Source organism: Centroberyx gerrardi, chromosome 10 (genome assembly GCF_048128805.1).
Source record: "Centroberyx gerrardi isolate f3 chromosome 10, fCenGer3.hap1.cur.20231027, whole genome shotgun sequence".
NCBI lineage: Eukaryota > Metazoa > Chordata > Actinopteri > Beryciformes > Berycidae > Centroberyx > Centroberyx gerrardi.
Window position 1 is genome coordinate 38,501 of NC_136006.1, and position 24,271 is coordinate 62,771.

At 43.1% G+C, this 24,271-nt stretch overlaps 1 protein-coding gene across 1 annotated transcript in view; it reads right to left on the reverse strand.

The window, feature by feature from the left end:
- pde1a (phosphodiesterase 1A, calmodulin-dependent) overlaps nt 1–24,271 on the reverse strand; it is a 59,592-nt gene that overhangs the window by 26,328 nt on the left and 8,993 nt on the right. Inside the window, exons 2-9 of the mRNA XM_071898477.2 lie at nt 19,950–20,092; nt 17,569–18,028; nt 17,246–17,372; nt 16,922–17,037; nt 14,303–14,743; nt 5,843–5,869; nt 309–431; nt 14–202 (exon numbers count right to left, since the gene is read on the reverse strand). Of these exons, the coding sequence (XP_071754578.1) occupies nt 14–202; nt 309–431; nt 5,843–5,869; nt 14,303–14,743; nt 16,922–17,037; nt 17,246–17,372; nt 17,569–18,028; nt 19,950–20,092 (1,626 nt within the window). The remainder of the gene's footprint in view (nt 1–13; nt 203–308; nt 432–5,842; nt 5,870–14,302; nt 14,744–16,921; nt 17,038–17,245; nt 17,373–17,568; nt 18,029–19,949; nt 20,093–24,271) is intronic.

The following is a 24,271-nucleotide window of genomic DNA, read 5'->3' on the forward strand; positions in this document are numbered from 1 at the left end:
TTTCAATATTTACCTCTCTACAAATATTCCAGCTTGCACTGCGTGGACGATGCTCCTGAACCTCGGCTTCTCCTCAGGACGGCGCTTGGCCATGCCCATCCTCCTACTGAAGGTACATGCCAGCCAATCACGTACTTCGTTGGGCACGGACTCTGCCTGCAAGTCGCTAAGCTCATCCTCAGTGTCCAATAGACGCCTGGAGGGTGGGAACAAAGAGCTGTCAGTCACAGCATGGACAAGCAATAACAAGGATTTCTTTTCGGCACATCCATCCATCCATCTATCCATTTATGTATATATCCATCTAACCATCGTACCTGGTCTCGTCTATGTAAACAGCTTCCAGGACGGATGCAGCGAGCTCCAGGTTCCTGCGGAGTTCCTCCAGGTCCACCAGACCCTGGTCCATCTGGGCCAGTGCACTCCTCAGCCTGGACAATACAAGTACACACAGTACACAGATGTACACAGTAGACTACACATTAGAAGACAGATTAAAAGACACAGAGAAGACTACAAAACATCCAGTGTTCCAAGATTGTGATACAATACACCAAACAACAGCAGGCAGAAATCCTCCAGGCAGATTTCATGCAACTGTTAACTGAGTTTATGCAACAGAGAAGCAAGTACTTAAGACTGGGATGTATGAACTGACAGCTAAACCAATCAGATGGCCAATCATGTGGCATGTGAACGGCCATAAAACACGTGTGTCTTGTTTACATTGGAGTGAAACTGTGAGAGATCACTGAACAACAAGTGCAGCGGGAAATCTACAAACAAACCGGTAAATATAAGTAGTTTTCACATGAGCCGGGGCATGTGCAGATAAATTGGGGGACGTCGGAATTTTTGGCAAGCTATTTGTACATTTACCACATTGCTGCTAAATGTACAAACTGACCAGTCCATGTGTACATGTACCACACTGTTGGGTAATGTACAAATTGACTGGTACGTTTCTAGACTGACCGATTTTCCACATAAACCGTAACATATACACAACTCCTACTCTTGTTTTAGAATTTCTGAATCTCATTGAATAATTCAATCTTGTTTATTCTGTAACAGATCAAACACATTCAAAAGGTCATATGACTTAGTGCTAATAACTGGTCTCAGCTCTAGTAATGGGGAAACAATAGACTTCTGGATGTCCATAACACTACTGAGACCTGCCAAAATCATACTTAAGATATTTAAGTCAGTCACTTAAACAGCAAAGCCCACCAAGTGCCCCCTCCATGTAGTTTGACAGTTAGTCCTAATATTTAACTAACCCTAATATACAGAAACTGAGCCTAGATCTCTAGAATCCAAGGGAATTATTGGATGAACAACAGTACTATTTGGCCCCATAATATGATCAAAATTAACTTGCCATTCCTGGCTATCAGCTAATATAAAGCCAGCTGCCAGACACTTGAAGTAATCATTGGTACTAAACGTACTGATGTTCAGGTTTAAGAGAATAATACTGGTGTGTTTTTTAAGCTTGTGCCAATGGTCTAGGCCTCTCTACATTATCCATGGTGGTGCACACAGTCAGTGTAGATGGAGATATCTGGGCTACATAATCCACAGTAAAAATGAAGCTTTCATTTGGTTTCTGTTTCATCCTCATTTCATTGTATTGTATGTAATTGAGTGTTTTCATATCAGTGCACACATTCTGTTATGCTCTGCTCACTGTCAATCATGTTGCTAGGGTTAGGGTTAGCATCCGTGTCTTTTCTATTAAGGTGTCTTTGTTAGCCAGAACAGCAGTTAATTTCAAAGTAGGTTTGACACCATTAAGTTTGTATTTAAAAAAAAACAAGAAAAAACTTTTCACCATGCTATTCAATGTCAGACTACTGTTTATAGTTCTGCTTCCTTCATATAACCCTTCATATAACCCCCAGTTTCTCAAAAACTAGTTGAAGTTTTGACGGAGGGCTGGTAAACATCATCAGTTAACAGACTCCATCAGCCAATGAAATTTGTACAGACTGCTTCAAAAGGATTTGGGACAACAACACAAACTCAACACCAACTTATCTATGACTGTGATGCCAAATGTCCCATGTGAACGGCGCCTTAAAGGCAATGTGTCCACTAGAAACCTCTGTCCAGTGCTGGCTTCTTTTTCTCCTCATTTCCTTTGGAAAGTAGGTGCTGCTGCATGTTCCTGACAGCTTTTGAGCTTAGCATGGTTTTTAGAAGTAAGAATATGTGGTAAACCTTCATTTTACAGGTCCCTAACAACATATGAACTATTCTAATATGTTAACAAAAAAAACCTTTTCACAATAACATGGCTGCATTATTTGATCTTAAATGATGTTATTGTCTAACTGGACTAACTTACCATTTAGTTATTGCTTTAATGTTGTTAATTGTTAATTACTAACAACGTATGAACTGTTCATTAACAAAAAAATAATTATGCAACAACATATTTGTGTTCATATGTATTTACATGGTACCGGACCTGTAATATGTAATTGGAAAATAATTAATACAATGTGACCAAGTTTGTTTTCTTTATTGGCATTTAAATGGGACATTTAAACAGGACAGCAGCTGACATCCCATACAGACCAGACCGTAAAGTGCCAGGGGATCAGTTTTACAGATAGAGAGCCGTTCTCTAGCGTTAGCCTGTCCCGGGGTGAGTGAAAGGTTGGCAGCGCAGCAATAACCATATTTGGATGTTTAAAGTAAATTAATTAATTAATTAATTTATTTGAAATATTGTCGATTTGAAATAAAGTTAGATGCAGAAAGTCCTACTTCCTTCATGTTCATAGAGTTTAAAAAAATCAACGGCACTTCCACATCTTGCAGCAGGCCAAGCAGGTCGGACTGAAATGAACTGTAGAAAATAGACCCGCTTCATTTTACAGGTCCGGTATCATGTGAATACATATGAATGCAAATATGTTGTTAATGAACAGTTCATATGTTGTTAGTAATTAACAGTGCAATAACTAAATGGTAAGTTAGTCCAGTTAGACAATAACATCATTTAAGACCAAATAACGCAGCCACGTTACTGTGTAAAAGTTGTTTTTGTTAATGTCTAATTAGGAATAGTTCATACGTCGTTAGGGACCTGGAAAATGAAGGCCGTCACACTTTAAACAGGTATTAACCGGAGCCACACCCAGCGCTTACTACAAAGCATCTGTTTAGCACTACTTGCTAAAACTGAGACACCCCCCACAGGGGGACAGAGGTCAGAGGTCAGGGCCTGGCACTCAGAGGGCTTCATTGTGTTGCTCAATGACACTTCAGCAGGTTTGGGGTTGAATCGGAGTTCTCTGGTTGAAGGACGGTCTCTTGTCTGTGTCAAAAGTTGCCAATGAAAGACCAGCCTGACTATAACAACCACACAATTCCTGTTGCCTAGCAACACCAAGCACTCTGTTGCACCAAGGGGACACACACACACACACACAATCAGATAAACACAATAACCATCAAGCTGCAGAGGGTTAAACAGACAACACTAGTTGCTCTGTCTCTCCCTTTATCCATCTTCTCTCTCAAATAGACAGATAGCATTCTCACAGTGGGGGTAAGACAGTAGGAGAGTAAGGTGTGTGTGTGTGTGTGTGTGTGTGTGTGTGTGTTACAGACAGCAGTGTATAACTGTGTGAGAGAGAGAATCGTGGGAGGTTGTGTGTGAAAGTGTAGGGTAAAGAGAGAGACAGAGATAGACATGGAGAGAGAGAGAGTCCAGGTGTGTGTAGGAGGTGTGAGTGCCACTTCATCATCATTCCTGTACTTCAGACTGAGAGCCTGCTCTCTCTCTCTGTGTGTGTGTGTGTGTGTGTGTCTGTACTTCATATGAGAGGCTACAACTGCAGAGAGGGCCATCTGGGACACATGCACAGGCCATGCATGCACACACACACACACACAAATACTATGTACAGATTCTACTGAAAGCAGTGAACCCATCTGGGTCGCTATATGTTTGCGTGTCCTTGCTGATGTTCATTCCGAGGAACCCCGAAGCTGCTGACTCTCTCTGCTGCAGCACGTCGATGTGGAGAGGGGCGTGTCCTCCCCCAGCTGCTCCTGTAGTCCACTATCAGCTCCTTAGTCTTGCTGATGTTGAGGTTGTTTTCCTGACACAATGTTGTCAAGACTCCCGCCTCGTCTCTGTAGGCCGTCTGGTCTTTATCAGAGATCAGGTCTATGACGGTGGTGTCGTCAGCAAACTTGACTAGTGTTGGAGCTGTGTGTGGTCACACAGTGGTGTGTGAGCAGGGAGACAGGAGAGGGCTGAGCACACAGCCTTGAGGGGCTCCAGTACTGAGAGTGGAGTGGAGGTAGTGCCGCCCATCCGCACCACCTGGGGTCAGGAAGTCCAGGATCCAGCTGCACAGTGTGGAGTTGAGACCTAGATCTCTGAGCTTTGTGACCAGTTTTGAGGGCACAATGGTGTTGAATGCTGAGCTGAAGTTGATGAACAGCAGCCTCACATATGTGTTCCTCTGGTCCAGGTGGGAGAGGGCGGTGTGGAGGGTGAGGGCTATGACGTCATCAGTAGATCTGTTTGGCCTGGAGGCAAACTGCAGAGGGTCCAGGGTGTTGGTCAGGATGAGGTGATGGGGGCTTTGATTAACCGCTTGAAGACCACCATTGTCCCCAAGATGATGGTGGTCTTTCTGAAACATGTGGGGACTGTGGTCTGACGCAGGGAGAGATTGAAAATGTCTGTGAAAACATCAGCTAGCTGGTCTGCACAGACCTTGAGGCCGTGGCCGGGGATACCATCAGGCCCGGGTGCCTTACGTGCATTAATCCTTTTCAGAGACTTGCACACATATGCACTAGATAGATCCAGTGGGCAGAACTCTGGTCTAATAGTATTTCCACAGCAGGAGGACTGACCTCAAAGCTGCATAGAACGCATTCGCTTCATCTGGGAGAGATGCAGGCGGTTCAGCAGACCAGTTAGTCTTCCCTTTGTAGTCCGTGATGGTTTTCAGTCCGCTCCACATGTCCCTGGTGTTGGAGCCATGGTGGTGTGACTCCAGTTTGTCTCTGTATTGTCCCTTCACCTGCGTGATAGCCTTCCTCAGCTCGTACCGGGCCTTCCTATACTCATCCAAATCATCCGCGCTGTGAGCAGCAGATCGTGCTTTGAGCTTAACACGAACGTCACTGTTCACCCACGGTTTCTGATTTGGGAATGTCCATATAGTCAACCTCGACCACGTCATCGATGTACTTTCCGATGTATCCGGTGACATATTCCGTGTGCGCATAAATGTTATTGTCAGCAGCATTGTGGAAAACACTCCAGTCTGTCGTCTGAAAACAGGCCCAGAGATTGGTCGCTCCATCGCTGAATGCTCCTCATTGCAGGCTGAGACTTTAGTCTCTGTCTGTATGGGGGGAGCAGTAGGGTTAGGGGGTCGGGGCTTTGTAAGTGTCCTGGTTAGGGTTAGGGTTAGGGGGATGGGGGGAGCAGTAGGGTTTAGGGTTAGGGGGATGGGAGGAGCAGTAGGGTTTAGGGTTAGGGGGATGGGGGAGTAGTAGGGTTAAGGTTAGGGGGATGGAGGGAGCAGTAGGGTTAGGGGGTCGGGGCTTTGTAATTGTCCTGAAACGGAGAGTAAACATGGTCCAATGTGTTTCTACCTCGCGTAGGAAAGCGTACATATTGATGATATCCAGGCGGTACTTTGCTCAGATTTGCTCAGATTTGATAAGCGATGATAAAAGCAGCATCTGGTGTGTGTGTGTGTGTGTCTGTGTGTGTATCTATATGTGTGTCTTTGTGTGTGTGTGTGTGTGTGTGTGTGTCTTTGTGTGTGTATCTGTGTGTGTGTGTGTGTCTTACCTCTGTGATGTACTTTTATACTTCTGCCTGTAAAACAACAGAATCAGAGTGGTCAATCTGATGAACCAATCACAGTTTAAGAATCTGAATCTGAAAGCCAATCAGAGGTCAGAAACATGTTAGTTCATTAAAAAGCAGCAGTCAGCACTGTGATGATAAACCAACTCCAGCAATGATCACACACACACACACACACAATTCTGTTTTCTGTTCAGCATGTTACTGAACTGTTAGACTGGTTTCTATTCTGATGAAGGCACCAGAAAACAATGTCTGTAATTTAATGTATCTCTCTCTCTTTCTCTCTATGTCTTTCCCTCTCTCTCTTTCTCTCTCTCTCTCGATCTCTTTCTCTTTGTCTCTCTCTCTGTGTCTCTCTTTCTTCCTTTTACTTTTCTTCCTCCATCTTTCTGTCCCCTGCTTTCAACTCACTCTCTCTCTCTCTCTCTCTCTCTCTCTCTCTCTCTCTCTCTCTCTCTCTCTCTGCAGAGTTTGCTGCATCGCAACACTCTGCTGTTACCATGGCAACTAGGCAGGATGACAAAAAACATATCTGTGTAGAACACACACACACACACACACACACACACACACACACAATGGAACTGATCTATAGTGTGTATTGGTCTACATCACATATAGTGTATATCTACAGTGATTGATAGCTATGGATTAGGTGAAACTTTATTGATACCTGTGGGGAAACTAGACTGTTGCAGCAGCAAGTAGTAATATGATTCATCAAAGAAGAATAGGATATCCATATATATATATATATATATATATATATATATATAGATATAGATATAGAAGATAATAAATGTTTGTTTGAAAATGTTCATATAACCCCATATTATCCAACTTGGACAGTAGAAAGTAGAAGTAGAAATGTATGAATGTAAAATGTAAAGAAAGAAAAGTACATCTTTACAGGATGCAGAACTTGATGTGACAGAAAGACGGTGTGAGATGTGCACATTATGAAAATTATAAAACTATAAAATATAATTTAGGTAATGCATTTTCTCACGCAACAGTGAGAAAAATGAAAGTATTAGATATGTGAAAGATGTCAGCATATATAGTCTGTTCAAAAATGTGCCTCTCTTCACACAACGAGTCTCCAGGAGCCGAACATTCTACTGAACTGTTAGACTGGGTTCTGTTCTGTTTCTACTGTGGAACAGATCAGCATGTTGCTGAACTGTTAGACTGGGTTCTATTCTGTTTTAGAGGCAGGATGAGAGAAACCAGAAAATGTCTGTAATTGAATCTCTCTCTCTCTCTCTCTCCCTCTATCTCTCTCTTTGTCTCGCACTCTGTCTCTCTCTTCCTCTCTCTCTTTCTGTATATTTATTTTTCTTCCTTCCTTTCACTTTTCTTCCTCCACCATCTTTCTATCCCCTGCTTTCAACTCTGTCTCTTGCTCTCTCTCTCTGCAGTTTGCTGCATTGCAACGCTCTTCCGTTACCACAGCAACTAGGCAGGATGACAAAACCTGTGTGTGTGTGTGTTTTGTGCACAACATACACACAGACACAGACCCCCCCCCCCCCCCCCCCCACACACACACACACACTTGATTTCTTTCTTAATGGAACTGATCTATATTGTCTATTGATCTATATCTATAGTGTATATCTATAGTGATATAGTGATATATAGTGATATAGTATATCTATAGTGAATTTCCCCAAGGGGATCAATAAAGTGCTATCTTATCTTAGTGATTTGTGATTGATAGCTATGGATTCAGTGAAACTTTATTGATCCCTGTGGGGGAAACTAGGCTGTTGCAGCCACAAGTAGTATGAATGTAAAATCTAAAGGGAGAAAAGTACATCTTTATAGGATGTGCAGAATAGCAGCAGCAGGCTGAAAGACAGTATGCGATGTGTGCATTATGAATATTATAAAACTATAAAATACATATAAACAGATATATGTCCATAACCTGCTGTAACTTACTATTCAGACATAGAGTATGTTAATCCTTATTTAACTTACACAGACAGATGTGATGTCCACATGTTGCTCTAACCTACAAGTCAGAAAGATGTTACATCCATGTTTCTGTGTGTAGCTAGCAAGACAAATGTTATGTTAGCAAGATAAATGTTATGTTAGCAAGACAAATGTTACGATATACCTGCAGCAACTTCCTAGTCAGACAGTTATGTTCATATTTCAGAGGCATATTGTTAAGCCTGCTGTAACTTATGAGTCACGTAGCTGTTATGTTATACCTTCATATACAGTGGGTAATGTAGTAGTAATAATAATAAACTTTACTATATTACCTATTGTAAACACTCGTTAGCCCGTCACATCAGTCCCACCCCACACACATGCATACACAGATTCATACTATACACCATACATGCATCTTACACATCCCTAGTTTGATGCCCCCCTAGTGGTATTAATGTGTGATACCCATGTGACAAACATGTGCCACCCCCACTGGCCCCACCCCATCACTCCCCTCTCTAGTCTTATCAGTTGCACCACATGACACATAATTAGGATAGCAGCTATATATGCATCTTATTAGTCATTTAACAGGCCCTCCTTCACTTGATAATATGTAGCACCATACATCATGCGAAGTGAGGGGGTTAAGGGTTGAAATGACTAATGACATGGCACTGTGTCTTCACTCTGGTTTTAATTCTTGAACGAGAAACTTGAATGAGAGTTGTACTTTTTCTTCTCCCCCTGAACTTAAAAGCAATGAATGAAATTTTATAATCAATTCTAACTTCCAAATTACTAGCTGTAGAACCAAATGACAGCACCAAATCAAGAGTATTTTACAGACTGGGTGAGATTAAAAGACTCAACAAGGCATGTGAGGTTATTAACAAATGGATTGGATGGACAGCAAATATGAATGTTAAAATCTCAGAGAATAACAATTTATTCATAGTTGAACAGTATTAGCAACAGCAGATCTGAGAACTCTTGAATAAACTCAACATTTATCTTTGTGGGCCTATATAGTAAAATACAGACCATAGGGGATTTCCCACTGATTAAAAAGCTCAACATTTTAAAATAATTAAAATCACCAAAGGAAATAGGAGAGCATTTGAAATTTCTCCTTGTGGATGACTGCTGGTCCCCCTCCTCAACCAAAAAGTCTGGGTTGATGGAAGGAGGAGATTCAATCAAGGAGACAGAATCTCCCAGACTGAATTTTGTCTCTGTGACCATAAAAGTCTAGACTGTTGAAAAAGTCCTGGCAAATGAACAATGTGTTAGAAAGAGATCTTGCATACAAATCCAACAGATGTTTTGGAGCTCTATTTTCAAGATGACTATTTTCATGACGACTCTATTTTCGTGATGGCGCATGGTGGTGCTTTGGGCTGGCAAAATTACATTTTTGTCTCACACAGGTTTTTTTCTTGCCTGCGCCGGTTCGGTATTTTGGTGACTCACCGTGAACTTGACTGGACCGAAGTGGGTTCCCAGTTCCCTGCTCTTGAGACAGCAAGTATCCTGTGACAGATCCCGTCCAATAGAGGCGGGCTGTCCGAGAACCATGTCATATGAGGCCAATACGGGGCCACGAGGATAAGCCTCACCTCCTCCATTTGCACTTTGTGCAGGAGGGATGGAAGAAGGGTGAAAAGCATAGAGCAGACTGTGTGGCCATCAATGGGCCATGGCATCTGTCCCGAGGAGAGGGTTGTCTCTCCCTAGGGAGAAGAACAGGGGACAGTGGGTGGATTCCCGTGATACGAACAGGTCGACCTCCGTTCATCCGTAACGGTGCCAAATACCAGCGACCACCTGGGGGTGTAGTCTCCACCCTCCTGGGTCTGGACCTCCCCTGGACAGCTGATCCGCTGCCAGATTGTCCAGCCCTGGCACATGTACTGCCCTTAGGGATAGAAACCGGGGGTATGCCCACAGCTACAACTGGTGTGCCAACTTGCAGAGGCGAGGGGAGACCAAACCACCCTGCCTGTTGATGTAAGCTGCTGCGACCTCAGTGTCTGTCATTACCAGCAGGGTAGGAATTTCATGGCGGCCACGACGGCCATGGCCGTCATTGGCCCTCGCTCTGGCTGTGATGCCCGTACGCCCCTACGGCCACCATGGCATTTGTGCCCTGCTACTGTCAGAGTCAGAGGAATAGAATGGTATAAGGCTCATTGGTGTCAGTACTTCGATATGTGGTGCGTTTAGGGTCATTGGAAAGCTCGGAATTTGTAGTTTCCAGCAATACCAAGCAAGCATGTTATTGTAGACTGACGAGAAAATTATCCTGGATCTTTTGATCACAACTTGCTCTTATATTTACGAAGTTTATATTTGTATGACTTTATTGTTAAAATACTTCGTAATAAGACATAGTTTGGACAACATACAACATACATTACGGATTCTGAAAGCTGAAGACCCCATGTTTTCAAAACAGTATATCTTCTATAAATAGACCATCTTCCATCGCGGTTTTTCGTAACTATGCCATGGGGGTGGACCTGGTAACGTTACCGGGTCCGTCGGGCTTAACAAGATATTTGTAGGCTCCAAATCCTCTTATTTCACTCAATGGCCTTTGTGCCCTGACATGTGGCCTTTGTGCCCTAAAAAATTTTGTGACACCAAAGGCCAAATGGCCTTGCCCCTAAAATGACAACATTCCAAGCCTGATTACCAGCACGTTTTGGCCTTGAATGTATGGAAGGAAATGGCAAAGGGCAAGATGGACCACCTTCAGCTCCAGGACAATGATGTGCTGGGCTGTGCAGGGACCATGATGCCATTCCCCCTGAGCACTGCCCCCCAACCTGTCAAGGAAGCATCTGTTGCCACCAGCTGGCGATGCATCATTGGGCACAGTGCACTCCCTCTGCCAATATTCTCCCTGCTCTCCCACCAGCGGAGGGCTAACCGTAATTGTCTGGTGACGAGCACAGTGGGCTGTAGGGGACTCTTGGGGCTCAATCCTAGACCCAGGAGACACCTCTGCACCGGGCACATGTGCAAGAGGGCCAATGGAACAACCTGGATTGATGATGCCATCAGCCCCAGGAAGCGGAGACACAGCCTCCACGTAACCTTGGCCCCCTGCCTCTCTTCTGTCAATGTCAATAGCGCAGTCTGGGAATCCACTACTAGGCCCAGGAACTGCGTCCTCTGTGACGGCTCCAGCCTGCTCTTTTCCCGTTGAGACGCAGGCCTAGGTGCTGTAAACACTCCAGGAGTAGGGACAAATGAGCCCGACATTGGTCCTCCGAATGTGCACACAAGTCAGAGTCAGACATCCAGGTAATTTAGAATCCCGACTCCTCTTTGTCGCAGGGGGGACAGGACTGCCTCCATGCACTTGGTAAAGATGCAGAGAGCCAGGGAGTTGCCGAATGGTAGGACCTGGAATTCGTATATGTCTTGTCGTTGAAGACAAACCTGAGGAGTCGCCAGTGCCCTTCTCAGATAGGAATCTGGAAATAGCCATCATTCAGGTCTATAGTGACAAACCAGTCCCCTCTGCTGATGGATTGTCTCACCCTTGGGACTGTCAGCATTTTGCACAGCAGTGGATGGAGATATTTGTTGAGTTTGTTGGATCCACCACCGTGGAGACTGTTGGGGTCCTTGAGGTTGGTGGTCAACGAGTAAATTGAATCCGATAACCCTAGGTCATGGTTGAAAATACCCAGGGGCTTGCACCCAGTGACCTCCAAGCTGCAAGTTGTGCTCGAGCCAGGTGGAGGCAGGCTGGGTCTGGTGTGGCATCAGGAGCAAGGCAGGGGCTTGGGCTGCCTTTTTCCCTGAGCCCCCTCGCCCCTTGCCTTTACCCCTACCTGTGCCACACCTAGCTGCTTCTATGGTAGCCCTGAGGTCACCAGAGCCCCAGGTTGGCCCTTGTGTCTGTGCGTGGGATCTGGTTGACTGCCCAGTCCCCTGTCACCTGCGCAGCCTGACCAGCATACCAGAAACCTCCCGGGCACAGCGACATGTTGACTGCTCCTTCATCAACTGTGCCATGACTGAAGAAACAAGGGTTGCACTGTGTCTGGCATCCAGCTCACGTGCCAGCAGCCGGTGATACCCTAATATGGAACCAGTATTAGCCAGCTGTGCCTGGAATGCTACAGTCCTATGCACCTTAGCTAGCAAGGCGTCCATCATCCTGCATCCCTTAGTTGGGCAATTGGACTTTGACAGTTTTAAATGACAACTCAAAACTTATCTTTTTAATCTAGCCTATAACTAGCAGTTGTCTGTTTTAATCTTTAATTATTTTCTCTAATATTTTATTTTTTGACTTTTTTATTTATGATTCTAACTATTTTGTATGCACTGTCTTCTCTTTCTTTTCAAAGAAACTGTTTAAATGCTATATTATTAATAGTAACACCCATTGTTTTTATTTTCTTCCTTTTCCTTGTGTATATGTATGGTTTTAAACTTGTAGTTTTAAACTTCATCACGTCACCTGACCCCGTGGGTCAGTCCCCGTACATAGGGAATATGTAAGTGGGTGGAGAGATAGTCTCTTCATTCAGAGAATGATGGTTACATATGTATGTATGTTCCGTTATAGCTGCTGTAACTTTTTAGGCTGATAGATGTTACATTTAACCTGCAGTAACATACTAGTCAAGCAGATATTAAGATGCTGTATGCTATAATTTACTAGTCAGACAGATGTTATGATGTTACACCTGTGGTAATGAACTAGTCAGACAGATGTTATGTTACACCTGTGGTAATGAACTAGTCAGATAGATGTTATGGTGTTACACCTGTGGTAATGAACTAGTCAGACAGATGTTATGATGTTACACTTGCTTTAACTAACTAGTCAGACAGATGTTATGATGTTACACCTGTGGTAACAAACTAATCAGACAGATGTTATGATGTTACACATGTCGTAACAAACTAGTCAGACAGATGTCATGATGTTACAGTCCACCAAAGACCTGTGAAAAAAGCACTGGCGCTGTTCTTTCATTAATTCCAATGGAAAAGCGGCACTTTCAGCGTGTACGACCCAAAACAGGTACCTCACCTCTTTTTAGCGCTGAGTGCTGTGAGCGCTGGACCTGTTCTCGAGTTGAAACTAGTTCAACTTTTGTGAAGTGCACCGCTCATCAATGTCACTTCAGAGTTCTACCAACCAATGAGGATGAAGCAGGGGCGGGACCAAGAGCCGGCATCCTGCCGTTTTGTAGCGAATGTTAGCTAGGCTAATGTTTAGCATAGCAACAACACCCAGAGATGTGTTCTCAGCGCTCCCCGCTCCAGCACTCACCTGATGCGGCAAAGCGCTCAGCACCAGCGCTTCAATCGCTCAACAGGTCGGTTGGTGGACATGCCCCCTAATGACTGGTGAAGACATGCCAACCACTTAATGGTTCATACCACACAATGAAAACAGCTTCTTTTTTATTTATCTGTTGTATTATTGTCAATGTTTTGATACAGCCATTTATTATATTAATTTAATATGTAATTTTCTCTGCTGCTGCAATGGGGACAATTAAAGTTAAATGTAATCTAATCTGATCTCCAGCCTTAGTAGCTGCTGCTGTTAAACTTGTCAGTTTTTACAGTTAGCTGCAACAGCAGCCAATCACTGATCAATCACATGATTCTGTCGTCATGGTTACCACTGGTGATTTAAATCTTTCTGATTGTTTACCTGCACAAAGACATTAAATTACAGAGTGATGTTGTGTTTGCTTCAGTCATCTGTCAGTCAGTATACAGACGTACAGTCCAGCTCCCGAAACTAGTTATGAACCAATCAGATCTTTGGTCATTTTAGTTTTAATTTGATTGGTAACAGTTTGATCTTTATGTGTCCAGGATTTATTTAGTTTACAATGGTGCAGACAGACTGACAGACAGGCAGACAGGCAGACAGACAAATAGACAGACAGCTAACTCCTTGTCACACCTGACCGTTCTCAAATGCAGCAGATATTCACACACCCAGACTCTATCTCTCTAATGTCCACTGATGTAGGACGCCCATTGTTTTCCAGCAGGCTCCTGTCATTCATCCCTTTCCTGTCACACCTTCCTGTCACACCCTGAACCAACATTACCACGGCAACCATCCACAGCAACCTCACTGATACCATCGCCAATATTGTTAACCAATCATTAATACCATCAGCCATTTCACAGACGCAGCCTGTTAAAAAATGATCAAAGGATTCCAAAACAAAGTGATCAATCTGGCTCACAATATTATCAGTTATCAATATCAATCATCAATACAATTATTTCTATTATCAGAGATGGATATTACCAATCTGTGTATTAACTGACATTCTACTATGATATAATCTAAATCTATTTAGTAGCCTTTGATGTAAGATGCAGCAATGTTAACACTAAAAATAAATGATATATTATCAATATGCTTTCAATAATATCTTATCAATATTATCAATCATTGGTCAATATCATCTCTTTCTGTGGACTCACATTCCTCTGAGTCGAATCCAGACTTGATCGTTGTGGTTCTGCTCTGCTGAGTTCTGTTCCAGTCCGTCCGCTAAATCCTGTGTCTCCTCAGTCTGCTCCTCCTCAGTCTGCGTCTCCTCAGTCTGCTCCTCCTCAATCTGCACCTCCTCAGTCTGCGCCTCCTTAATCTGCTCCTCCTCAGTCTGCACCTCCTCAGTCTGCTCCTCCTCAATCTGCACCTCCTCAGTCTGCGCCTCCTCAGTCTGCTCCTCCTTAATCTGCTCCTCCTCAGTCTGCACCTCCTCAGTCTGTGCCTCCTCAGTCTGCTCCTCCTCAGTCTGCGTCCCCTCAGTCTGCTCCTCCTCAGCCTTCACCTCCTCAGTCTGCGTCTCCTCAGTCTGCAGCTCCTCAGCCTTCACCTCCTCAGTCTGCTCCTCCTCAGTCTGCGCCTCCTCGTTCATACTGGGGGGTGGGGAGGAGGAGAGGGGGTGGAGAAGTGAAAGGTTTTATTCAGATCGAAGAGTTTATTCTTTCACGCTGGAAAACTGTCCAAACTGCTGCTGCTGTTTTCTGTTTCTGTTGCTTCAATAAAAGGCTGAAGGCTGTCGCTCGTCCAGCTGAAGCTGCAAAACGTCCGCAGCTCTCAGACAGACGCTGATGAATAGAGAAGTGGAAACTTATCAACCCACTTATTAAGATCCTTTAGTTTTGATGTAACTTCCATCAGGATCCAACTTCCTGTGATGTCGCCTGTCAGTCTGACTAATCCATGTCAGAGTCGGGTCCAGCCTGGTCGCCTCCTCTGGCTGATCTGAGATCTGCTGTCCGATCTGATCTGAGATCTGCTGTCCGATCTGATCTGCGATCTGATCTGAGATCTGGTCTTGCTTGGTCCGTTAGGATAGCAGAGGGGTTAAAGGTCACTGGACAAACTGTGGTTCTTTAAAGTTGAAGATAGCGACTCTAAAGATCTGATCAGCGAGCAGTTAGACTGACCCCATTCTTCACTTGATACATAGTGAAGAGGTTACATGACTAGATGGTTAACTAATTACACAATTGACAAGTCAGTTCACAAGTTAATATTTAACTAGTTAGATAGTTAGACAGCTAGGCAGTTCTCTGGTCCAGCGGTGCGGCTGTAAAATGATCCAGCTGAATGTCCCAAAACGTCTCCGTAGCAACACTACAAGAAAGATGACCAGCAGTACAGATGGAGAGAGAGAGAGCAGATGATGGAGAGAGAGAGAGAGAGAGAGAGAGAGAGAGAGAGAGCAGATGATGGAGAGAGAGAGAGCAGATGATGGAGAGAGAGAGCAGATGATGGAGAGAGAGAGCAGATGATGAAGAGAGAGAAAGCAGATGATGGATGAATGAAGGAATAACAGAAACAGAACAGTAAGGAAGGAGAGAGAGAACCGCGATAGAGGAGAACAAAGGAGAAGCAGAGAGAACATCCCAGAGCGTTACCGTGGTAACTCAACAACGGTTGCTAAGAGTGATGGAATTCTGCAGCCGACCCTCCCCCCAGAATTCAAACAAAGAAAACTTTATGCTCCGTTCAGATGCAAACAGGAAACAGCCGTCTGTCTCTATATGTCCTCCTCTCCCTCGTTCGCTCCCTCTGAGTGTGTGTGTGTGTGTGTGAGAGAGAGAGAGAGAGAGAGAGAGAGAGAGAGGGAGAGAGAGAGGGAGAGAGTACGGTGCTGAGTTGTGTGTGTAACTGTATGAGAGAGAGTATTTCCTGTGTGTGAGTGAGGGTCTTAGCCTCTTAGCCTGTGTGTGTGTGTGTTTGTGTGTGTGTGTGTTTGTGTGTGTAGTTGCTGGTGACTGATGATGTAATGTTCCTGAAAACGATGAGAATCACAAAAATTCCAGTCCAGTCTAACATTCAAGTCCAGCTAATAGTCTACTCCAGCTAATGGTCCAGTCCAGCTAATGGTCCAGTCCAGTCTAATAGTCTAGTCTAGCTAATAGTCCAGTCTAATAGTCCAGTCCAGCTAATAGTCCAGCTAATGGTCCATTCCAGTCTAATAGTCTAGTCCAGCTAATGGTCCCGTCCAGCTAATGGTCCCGTCCAGCTAATGGTCCAGTCCAGTCTAATAGTCCAGTCCACCTAATAGTCCAGTCCAGCTAATGGTCCAGTCCAGTCTAATAGTCTAGTCCAGCTAATGGTCCAGTCCAGTCTAAGGTGGCTTTCACACCAGCATCGTTTGGTCCAGACTTCAGGACCTTGTTACTGAGTTCGGATTGTTCTGTCTGACAGGTGTGAACATGCCATGCAGACTCAGCTGTGGACCAAAATCTTGCAAAAGTTTTGCAATGATTTGCTCTCTCACGGCGGCTTGTTTGGGTTTTTAGCCAAATTACAGCAAAAAGAGTAAAGAGTTTCCGAGCTGCTCGGTGTGGTAGTGACTGTGGAGTCTGAACAATATTCTTTTCTCCTTTTTCGGTTGGTAAGGAGCCGCTATTTTTCTTCAGTTGAACACGGCACACCCGCCGCCTCTGTCAATTTTTTTCCAAAACGAATGTACGCTCACCTACTGCATAGCTATTTAGCATGATGGGAAGTGTTGCCATCGGTGCCTGCCCAAGTGTAAATCTAGTCTGTGTCCGTGAGGGAATGTGTATTCAGCGCACCAGGAGGTCTTTGCGCCTTGCGTTGGGCAGATCATGCGTATGTCCTGCTGATCTTGGGGATTTTCCCCTACATCTCCCCCACTTTGGTCGATGAGGTCTCCAGACATCGTCGAACACTAATAAAACAGTGGAGAAGAGCAGACATACAAGTGAGTAAAAGAGATACAATAAGAAGATTATATAGCACTATATACTACATCTAAAAGAGGTTTTCCTATTCGAGGGATAACTCCAGGTCATGGGCTCTATTCTAAAGAGTTACTAAGGGTTAGTTTGGGTCACATGGGTCAGCCCTTCAATTTGGGATTCTCTACTGGGTGGTACCGGGGTGATCTCAATAAAATTCTCTGGGTTGCCTTCCTCGGGTTTATTCTTGGCTTCTTTGCACATGAAGACCCGAGGGTAAGCGGCGGTACACCTATCGAAGGAACACTGCAAGTTTTTCTGTCTTCTATACAACAGGTAGAAGAGGACAAATGTCACTAATTATCCTAGGGTGCTGACTACGCATAAAGCACTGTCTGCAGCGGACCAGGCCCTGACTACTGCTAGGTCAGGCTGTGTGGTTGAGCAGGAGATGGCCTGTAGGGCAGTGTCGATGGGGGGTCAAATCGATGGTCTGAGTCCCTTCTTACTGGATCTGCTACTCGAGCTTAGGGTTTAGATCAAAAGAATGTTGGGTAAAGAATGGAGAGATCTCAATTTCACTCTCATAGCTATCCGTCGATAGGTGGTATAGGGCCAGCTCATCAATATGGAATATTGCATCCTTAGGCACATTTACCCATATGGTCTGGTTGGGCAAAGCAATGTGGATGACTGTGTCATGCTGGTCATATGTGAGGGTAGTGAACCTGGCAGGGGTGTTAACCAACCACTGATCGTCTACAATTTCCACCTGGGTTGTGACAACCTGAGAGCGAGGTGTGGCTTCGGCAGGGCAACAGGTATCTGCCCTCATGGGCTTGAGGCCACAGATCCCATCAGTGTTGTCTCTGATGAATGGTTTACTAGGGCACAAATAATGGATGTCTTTCGTTAGAGTGCACATGCGTAGCTTGGGTGCCAGGTACAGCTTGGGGTCACTGTCATGGTAGGCTACCACATCTGGGGTGTGGAGTTTAACATGGGTATTACTTTGCTAGGTGCACCTGTACAGGATGTGTAAGGCAAGGCAAGGCAAAGCAAACTTTATTTATATAGCACATTTCATACACAAGGCAAATACAATGTGCTTTACATAAAACAGAAATACATACACAGACCACAACTATTTAAAATTACATTAAAAAAGAAAGAAAAGAAAGAAAGATAGAGATAGAGATAAAATAGGTAAAACACACATAAAAGAAATAAAATAAATAAATAAAGATAATAACACCTGTTACATCTACATACAGATGATTTAGCGGAAGGCCACAGAGAAAAGGAATGTTTTGAGCCAACTTTTAAAAGACCTGACAGTGGGAATATCTCAGTTCTTCTGGAAGTTTATTCCAGTAATTTGGAGCATAATTACTACAAGCAGCTTCACCTGATTTAGTTTTCACCCTGGGAACAACTAACAGACCGGTCTCAGATGACCTCAGAGGTCTGGGTGGCTCATATCCTCAGAAATGTATTTTGGAACTAAGCCATTTAGCGTTTTATAGACAAGCAGCAGAATTTTAAAATCAATTCTATGGCACACTGGAAGCCAATGCAGTGACCTAAGAACTGGTGTAATGTGTTCTGTTTTCTTAGTCTTAGTCAGACCTCTGGCAGCAGCATTCTGAATGAGCTGTAACCGCCCCAGAGTTTTTTGGGGAGACCGGAGAAAAGACCATTACAGTAGTCTAACCTGCTGGTAATGAATGCATGTATCAGCTTTTCTAAATCAGGTTTTGACATAAGACCCCTTACTTTGGCTATATTTTTAAGGTGATAAAAAGCTGATCTTGTAATGGTATTGATATGGTCGTTAAAATTGAGATCGGCATCCATAATAACACGAAGATTCCTAGCTTGGTCTTTACTCTTGAGAGACAGGGAGTCAAGGTGAGCCCTAATTGTCTGCCTCTTTCCCTTAGTGCCAAAGATAATTACCTCTGTTTTGTCTTTATTTAGCTGAAGAAAGTTTTGGCACATCCAGTCATTAATTTCCTCAATACACTGAATCAGAGAATCTACAGGACCAAAATCACTTGAAGAAAGAGATATATAGAGCTGAGTGTCATCTGCATAATTGTGGTAATGAATGCTATTTTTCTGTATGATATGTCCTAGTGGAAGCATGTAGATGTTGAATAAAAGAGGGCCAAGGATTGAGCCCTGTGGAATTCCACATGTCATACTGACCCTTTCAGAGACAAAGTCACCAATAGACATAAAGTACTTCCTCCCTTGCAGGTAGGTCTTGAACCAATTTAAGGCTGGGCCAGAGAGTCCAACCCAATTTTCTAGTCTAATAATATTGTGTGATCAACAGTGTCAAATGCAGCACTAAGATCCAAAAGTACAAGGATAAAAAGCTTCCCTGAATCTGTGTTCATACGAAGATCATTCACAACTCTAATAAGGGCCGTCTCAGTACTATGACAAGGTGTGGGGCCTGTAGTGGCAGTTGTGAGGATGTCCTGGACTAGGTTCAAGGGTACCAAACAGGGTAAAATTCTACCCATTGCCAGTCAGTCAGTGGAGGAACTAATCTCTTGGAGCATGTCCACCATCAACTGGGACACAATCTGGGTATGGACGTAATCATTTTGAACTTTGTTCACAGTTTTGATGGTTTGGTTTAGCACCGCACTGTGGGTGTTCAGGATTAGTACAGTGCCCTGTAAGGTCTTGCCAATAGTTTGGAGACTTTGACTTTGGGTTAATAACTGCTCCTTTAGCGGGGGGAATTCTGCCTCTAATTCTCCCACGTGGTGTACCATAGTTAGGTTTACAGCATTCACAGTAGTTACACCCATATTAAACAGGGTTCCGACGGTGGCAGCTGCTCCATGTAAGGCGCCTAGGAGCCTTTTAGATCGTCGGTTGAAACCGCTCAATTTGGCCTGGGCCACCGTTACTTTCTTTAGCTGCTGAAGCATGTGGGTGGTATCTGCCCCCGCATGGATGATTGCATCTTGGGTCCACTGCATGCTTGCCCAGCTGGCCTTTGCGGCTGTAGATGGGTAGCAGTTCCTGTACACGTTGAGAGGGTTGAGTCAGACAAACACTTTCTGAGTGCAACTGGTCAGCAGTGCCTTCTTTTTCAATTTCTAATTCATGTAGATATTGTAATGGTTCAAATCTGTTCTCCAGTTGTAAGGTTGATGATGACTGCAGTCTCTGATTTTTTGCATCTTTAGTTGGCTGTCTGCTGGTGCAGGTGCCCGGTGTCAAATGAGCTGGCTTCCTTAGCTGTGTTCCACGCTGGACTACGGTCCTGTTTTTATTCTTGCGCTTTGTGCCAAACTTGTGCCAGCAGTTAGTATTCTCTTTATTCTCAGAGGGCTTTCCTTGTACTGGCTCAGTTTTACCAAGCTTTGGAAAAGTTATTGTATCATTTATACACAATTCTTCATTTGGAGCCTGCTTAGCTGTGCTAGGTTGTATCAGCTCACTGATAGGAGACATTTGTAGTGTGTGAAGTTTTCCAGCTTTTTCCAATGCGAGAATCCTGGTTTCAAGTACAGCAATATTCTGTAAGAGTCGAAAGCAGTCCATGCATCTTGAAGACTCTAATCCGAGGGGAGCCATGTGTTATCCACACACCACACTGCAGTTAACTATCCGGAAAAAAAAAAAGTTTGAAAATAAGTGATCACGACCTCTGATCACTTTAATCCTGTAGAATTAGTCATTAACAGGAACCCCCACTCATTTTTTTTCATTCATTTTTTGAGCAATGCAGCAGGAAAATATTGCCAAAAAAAGATAAGCAGGCAAGGAGCAAAGCAGAGAGCGTCTGATCAGGCAGAAAGCAGGAAGTTAGTTAGCTTACAGGCAGTGGTTCGTCTATTACCTTGACTTTCATCTATACTAGCATGATATATTGTGATAAAGCAGCGTTAGATCACCTTTGTTAGCTGTAACACAGCCCCCTGCTTGCTCCAAAAAGATTGAGGTTTTTTTTGTTGGTTTTTTTTTTTGTTTGTTGAGTATCATGTTTGTAAAGTTGTGACTCCTGCTGTTTTCGTGTTTCATTAAGGTAGTTCAAAAAACTATGGAAAAAAGTGGTTCTGTACATATTCCGAACTGGAAGTATAATTGTTGCCAGAACACCAAAAAAAGATTGTTTTTTAATGTGACCCTTAAATGAAACACGGAGATGAAGTAAAGTCTGACGTTCATTCTAACGCGATCGCTAACGCTAGCGAACGCTAAGATTAGCTAACAAAAGTTTTTGCCTATATCATTTTGCCATCTTCGTGCATATCCACCTCTGACTCTGGGCTAACATGGGATAAAGGTAGCTAACATCTAACAAATGCTGTTGCACTTTATTATGGTTACGTTTAAAGTACATTTATTTCTTAGACAGGTGGGCTCTTTGGCTAGCTGGCCAGCAACACTAACGGTGTTTTCACACTTGGTCCCTTTCAGCCCTCCAAACGAACTCAGAGCGATTAGTCAGCATTTTTTGCACATATGTGAACACTCCAAAAGAACTCAGACCCCTCTGAAATGAATCGTACTCAGACCTCCTCGGGAGGTAGTCTGAGTACGGTTCGCTTCAAGTCTGCGTTGCAGTTCGCTTAACCTGTGCATTGTGAACACAAAGTGCTCCAGGTTCGCTTCGCCCTTTGCCATTGTATTTTAGCCCTCTAGACTTGCCGTAGACAGATCACATGCTATTGCACTGGGACGCTTGAAAAAACAAATAGACGGAACCATGGCCGCTGGTAACGCTAGCAAGACTAGTGGACGAGGAGTAATTTGGTCCAAGGAAGAAACTACTGCACTTCTCCAGATATGGAACAAAGAACACATCAAACGGCAACTGTCTACAACGCACAGAAACGCTAAGGTTTTCCTCCAATTTTCAGTTCATATGAAAGCGAGGGGCTTCATTAGGACTGCACTGCAGTGCAGCATCAAAGTAAAAAATCTACGTCAAAAGTACTTTACCACATGTGATAAAATGAGAAAAAGCGGAGAATCCTCTGACATAAAAGACACATACCCCTTTTACGACGAACTGGACAGTATTCTGTGTGGAAGTGTGAAGTGTCTATAGTGTGAACAGAAAGAGGACTGAGGCCCCATCAGAGCTGAAGTGGAGCAGAAAGAGAACTGAGTCCTCTTTCAAATGAACTGACAATGTGAACGCAAAAAGAACTGAGTCCCTTTTCTGTTGGTCCACTTTTTGGTCCACTTCAAGAGGACTGAGTTTGGTTCGTTTAAAAAGGATTATATGTGAAAACACCCTTAGGTTAGCTAACCTATCTAGCTATATGGCCTAGCATGGACCAAAAGTGAGTGTGCAATACATTAGCTAACGTTACTGAGTGATAGTTTGGCTGTAGTGACTTAGAGAGGTACAAAAGTGGATACAAACCTTTTTTTATTACTTTATTTGCCCCTGAAGTGCATAAGGAGGATGAGGAGGACTGTTTCCTTGCAGAAGAGGGGCCCAAAAGACCGCTTGCTGGCAAACCAAAACTTTTTGCAGACAAGTCAGCAGCTGTCACTGAGGCTGACCCAGCCACTAAACCAGCGGCTGGGTGACACAGAAACTACCCAGCTCCATGGAAATGAGTTAACCCCAAAAATGGCCAGACAGGCTCAAACCAGCATTTAAATAACCCAGCATTTTTTAGTGTGTGTGTAACTGTTCAATATCAGTGTTGTAATTTTCATGCATACAATAATTACTTTTGCTATTGTGGCCACAATGTACAGCTACACAATGTACAATTGTAAGGATTTTGTTTAGAACTGTGGTTTTACACTGGTCTGTTTGGGCAAATCCAGTCGGTTTGAGAGCAGTCATGTGGTTTTCCTGCAGGAAGTGAACAATAAAATATAATTACTGTCGTACTTTTGTTTGTCTTTCCTTTGTCACAGTCATGGCAGCAAAGGTCTTACTAAACATTAGCAAATGTTATTTGCTGCAACTTTAGATTAGCAGCTGCAAAACGTCTGTTTAATAGCTTGTTAATAAATATTCTAACAAATATTTTATAATAAATGAATAAAACCTGTGTAAATACTTTGTGGAACATTTAGATATCTCATCATGCTCCCTAGGAAGTTACATGTACACTACATTAGGTAATGTTTTAATTTCAAATCAAATTATGTATTAGCAAAAGTATTCTTGACTTATCAAATACAAAGATTCAACTAAAGTCATTACTAATGATGTACTAATTTGTTATAAATTAAGATATAATTAATAAATTATTGATAATAATGAATTGATGATTAACTCCAAATGAACTCATCATTAATTCATCAGTAATTCATTGTTTATTAAGGGCTCATAAACTTTCATCATTTTAAAGTGTTACCTTAGATTTTTTATACTGCAGTTAGGTAGGCCCCTAAGCCCTGAGAGGCAAGTGAGAGAAAAAAAAATCTGGTGATCCATTTTCTACAGAAGCGTAATGCATTCACTTGAGAAAAAAAAAAGTGCCCTGTTTTTCTGAATTAATAAGATAATTATCTCAGAAAAACAGAGCAGAATTATTTATTTTTTTTCAAAAAATGCTCTGTTTTTCTGAATTAACAAGGTAATTATCTCAGAATTCTGAGAAAAGTTTTCATGGAAAAAAATAATTCTGCTCTGTTTTTCTGAGATAATTATGTTGTTAATTCAGAAAAACAGAGTAGAATTATTATTTTTTTTAAATGCTCTGTTTTTCTGAATTAACAACATAATTATCTCAGAAAAACAGAGCAAATTTTTTTTTTTTAAATGCTGTTTTTCTGAATTAACGAGATAATTATCTTGTTAATTCAGAAAAACAGAGCAGAATTTTTTTTTTTCCATGAAAACTTTTCTCAGAATTCTGAGATAATTATCTAGTTAATTCAGAAAAACAGCATTTTTGAAAAAAAAAAAAAAATTCTGCTCTGTTTTTCTGAGATAATTATCTTACGGAGCCCCCAAAGGGTCACAGCGAGAATTTTTTTTGCGTTCCCTCGCAATACTTTTGCATTCCCTTGCAATACTTTTGCGTTCCCATGCAACATCGTCATTTCATCTTAGGTGCCCTGGCGTGAAATTTAGCTGGTGCATGGCTGTCCTAACGCAGAAAAGGTGAGATTTGCTTGGATTTTACAAACGATTTTTGGGTGGGGGAATTATTATATGTATTTAACCTCTGTGGGTTCTATTTAATCACGGCTGGATCATCCAATGGGCATTCTGGG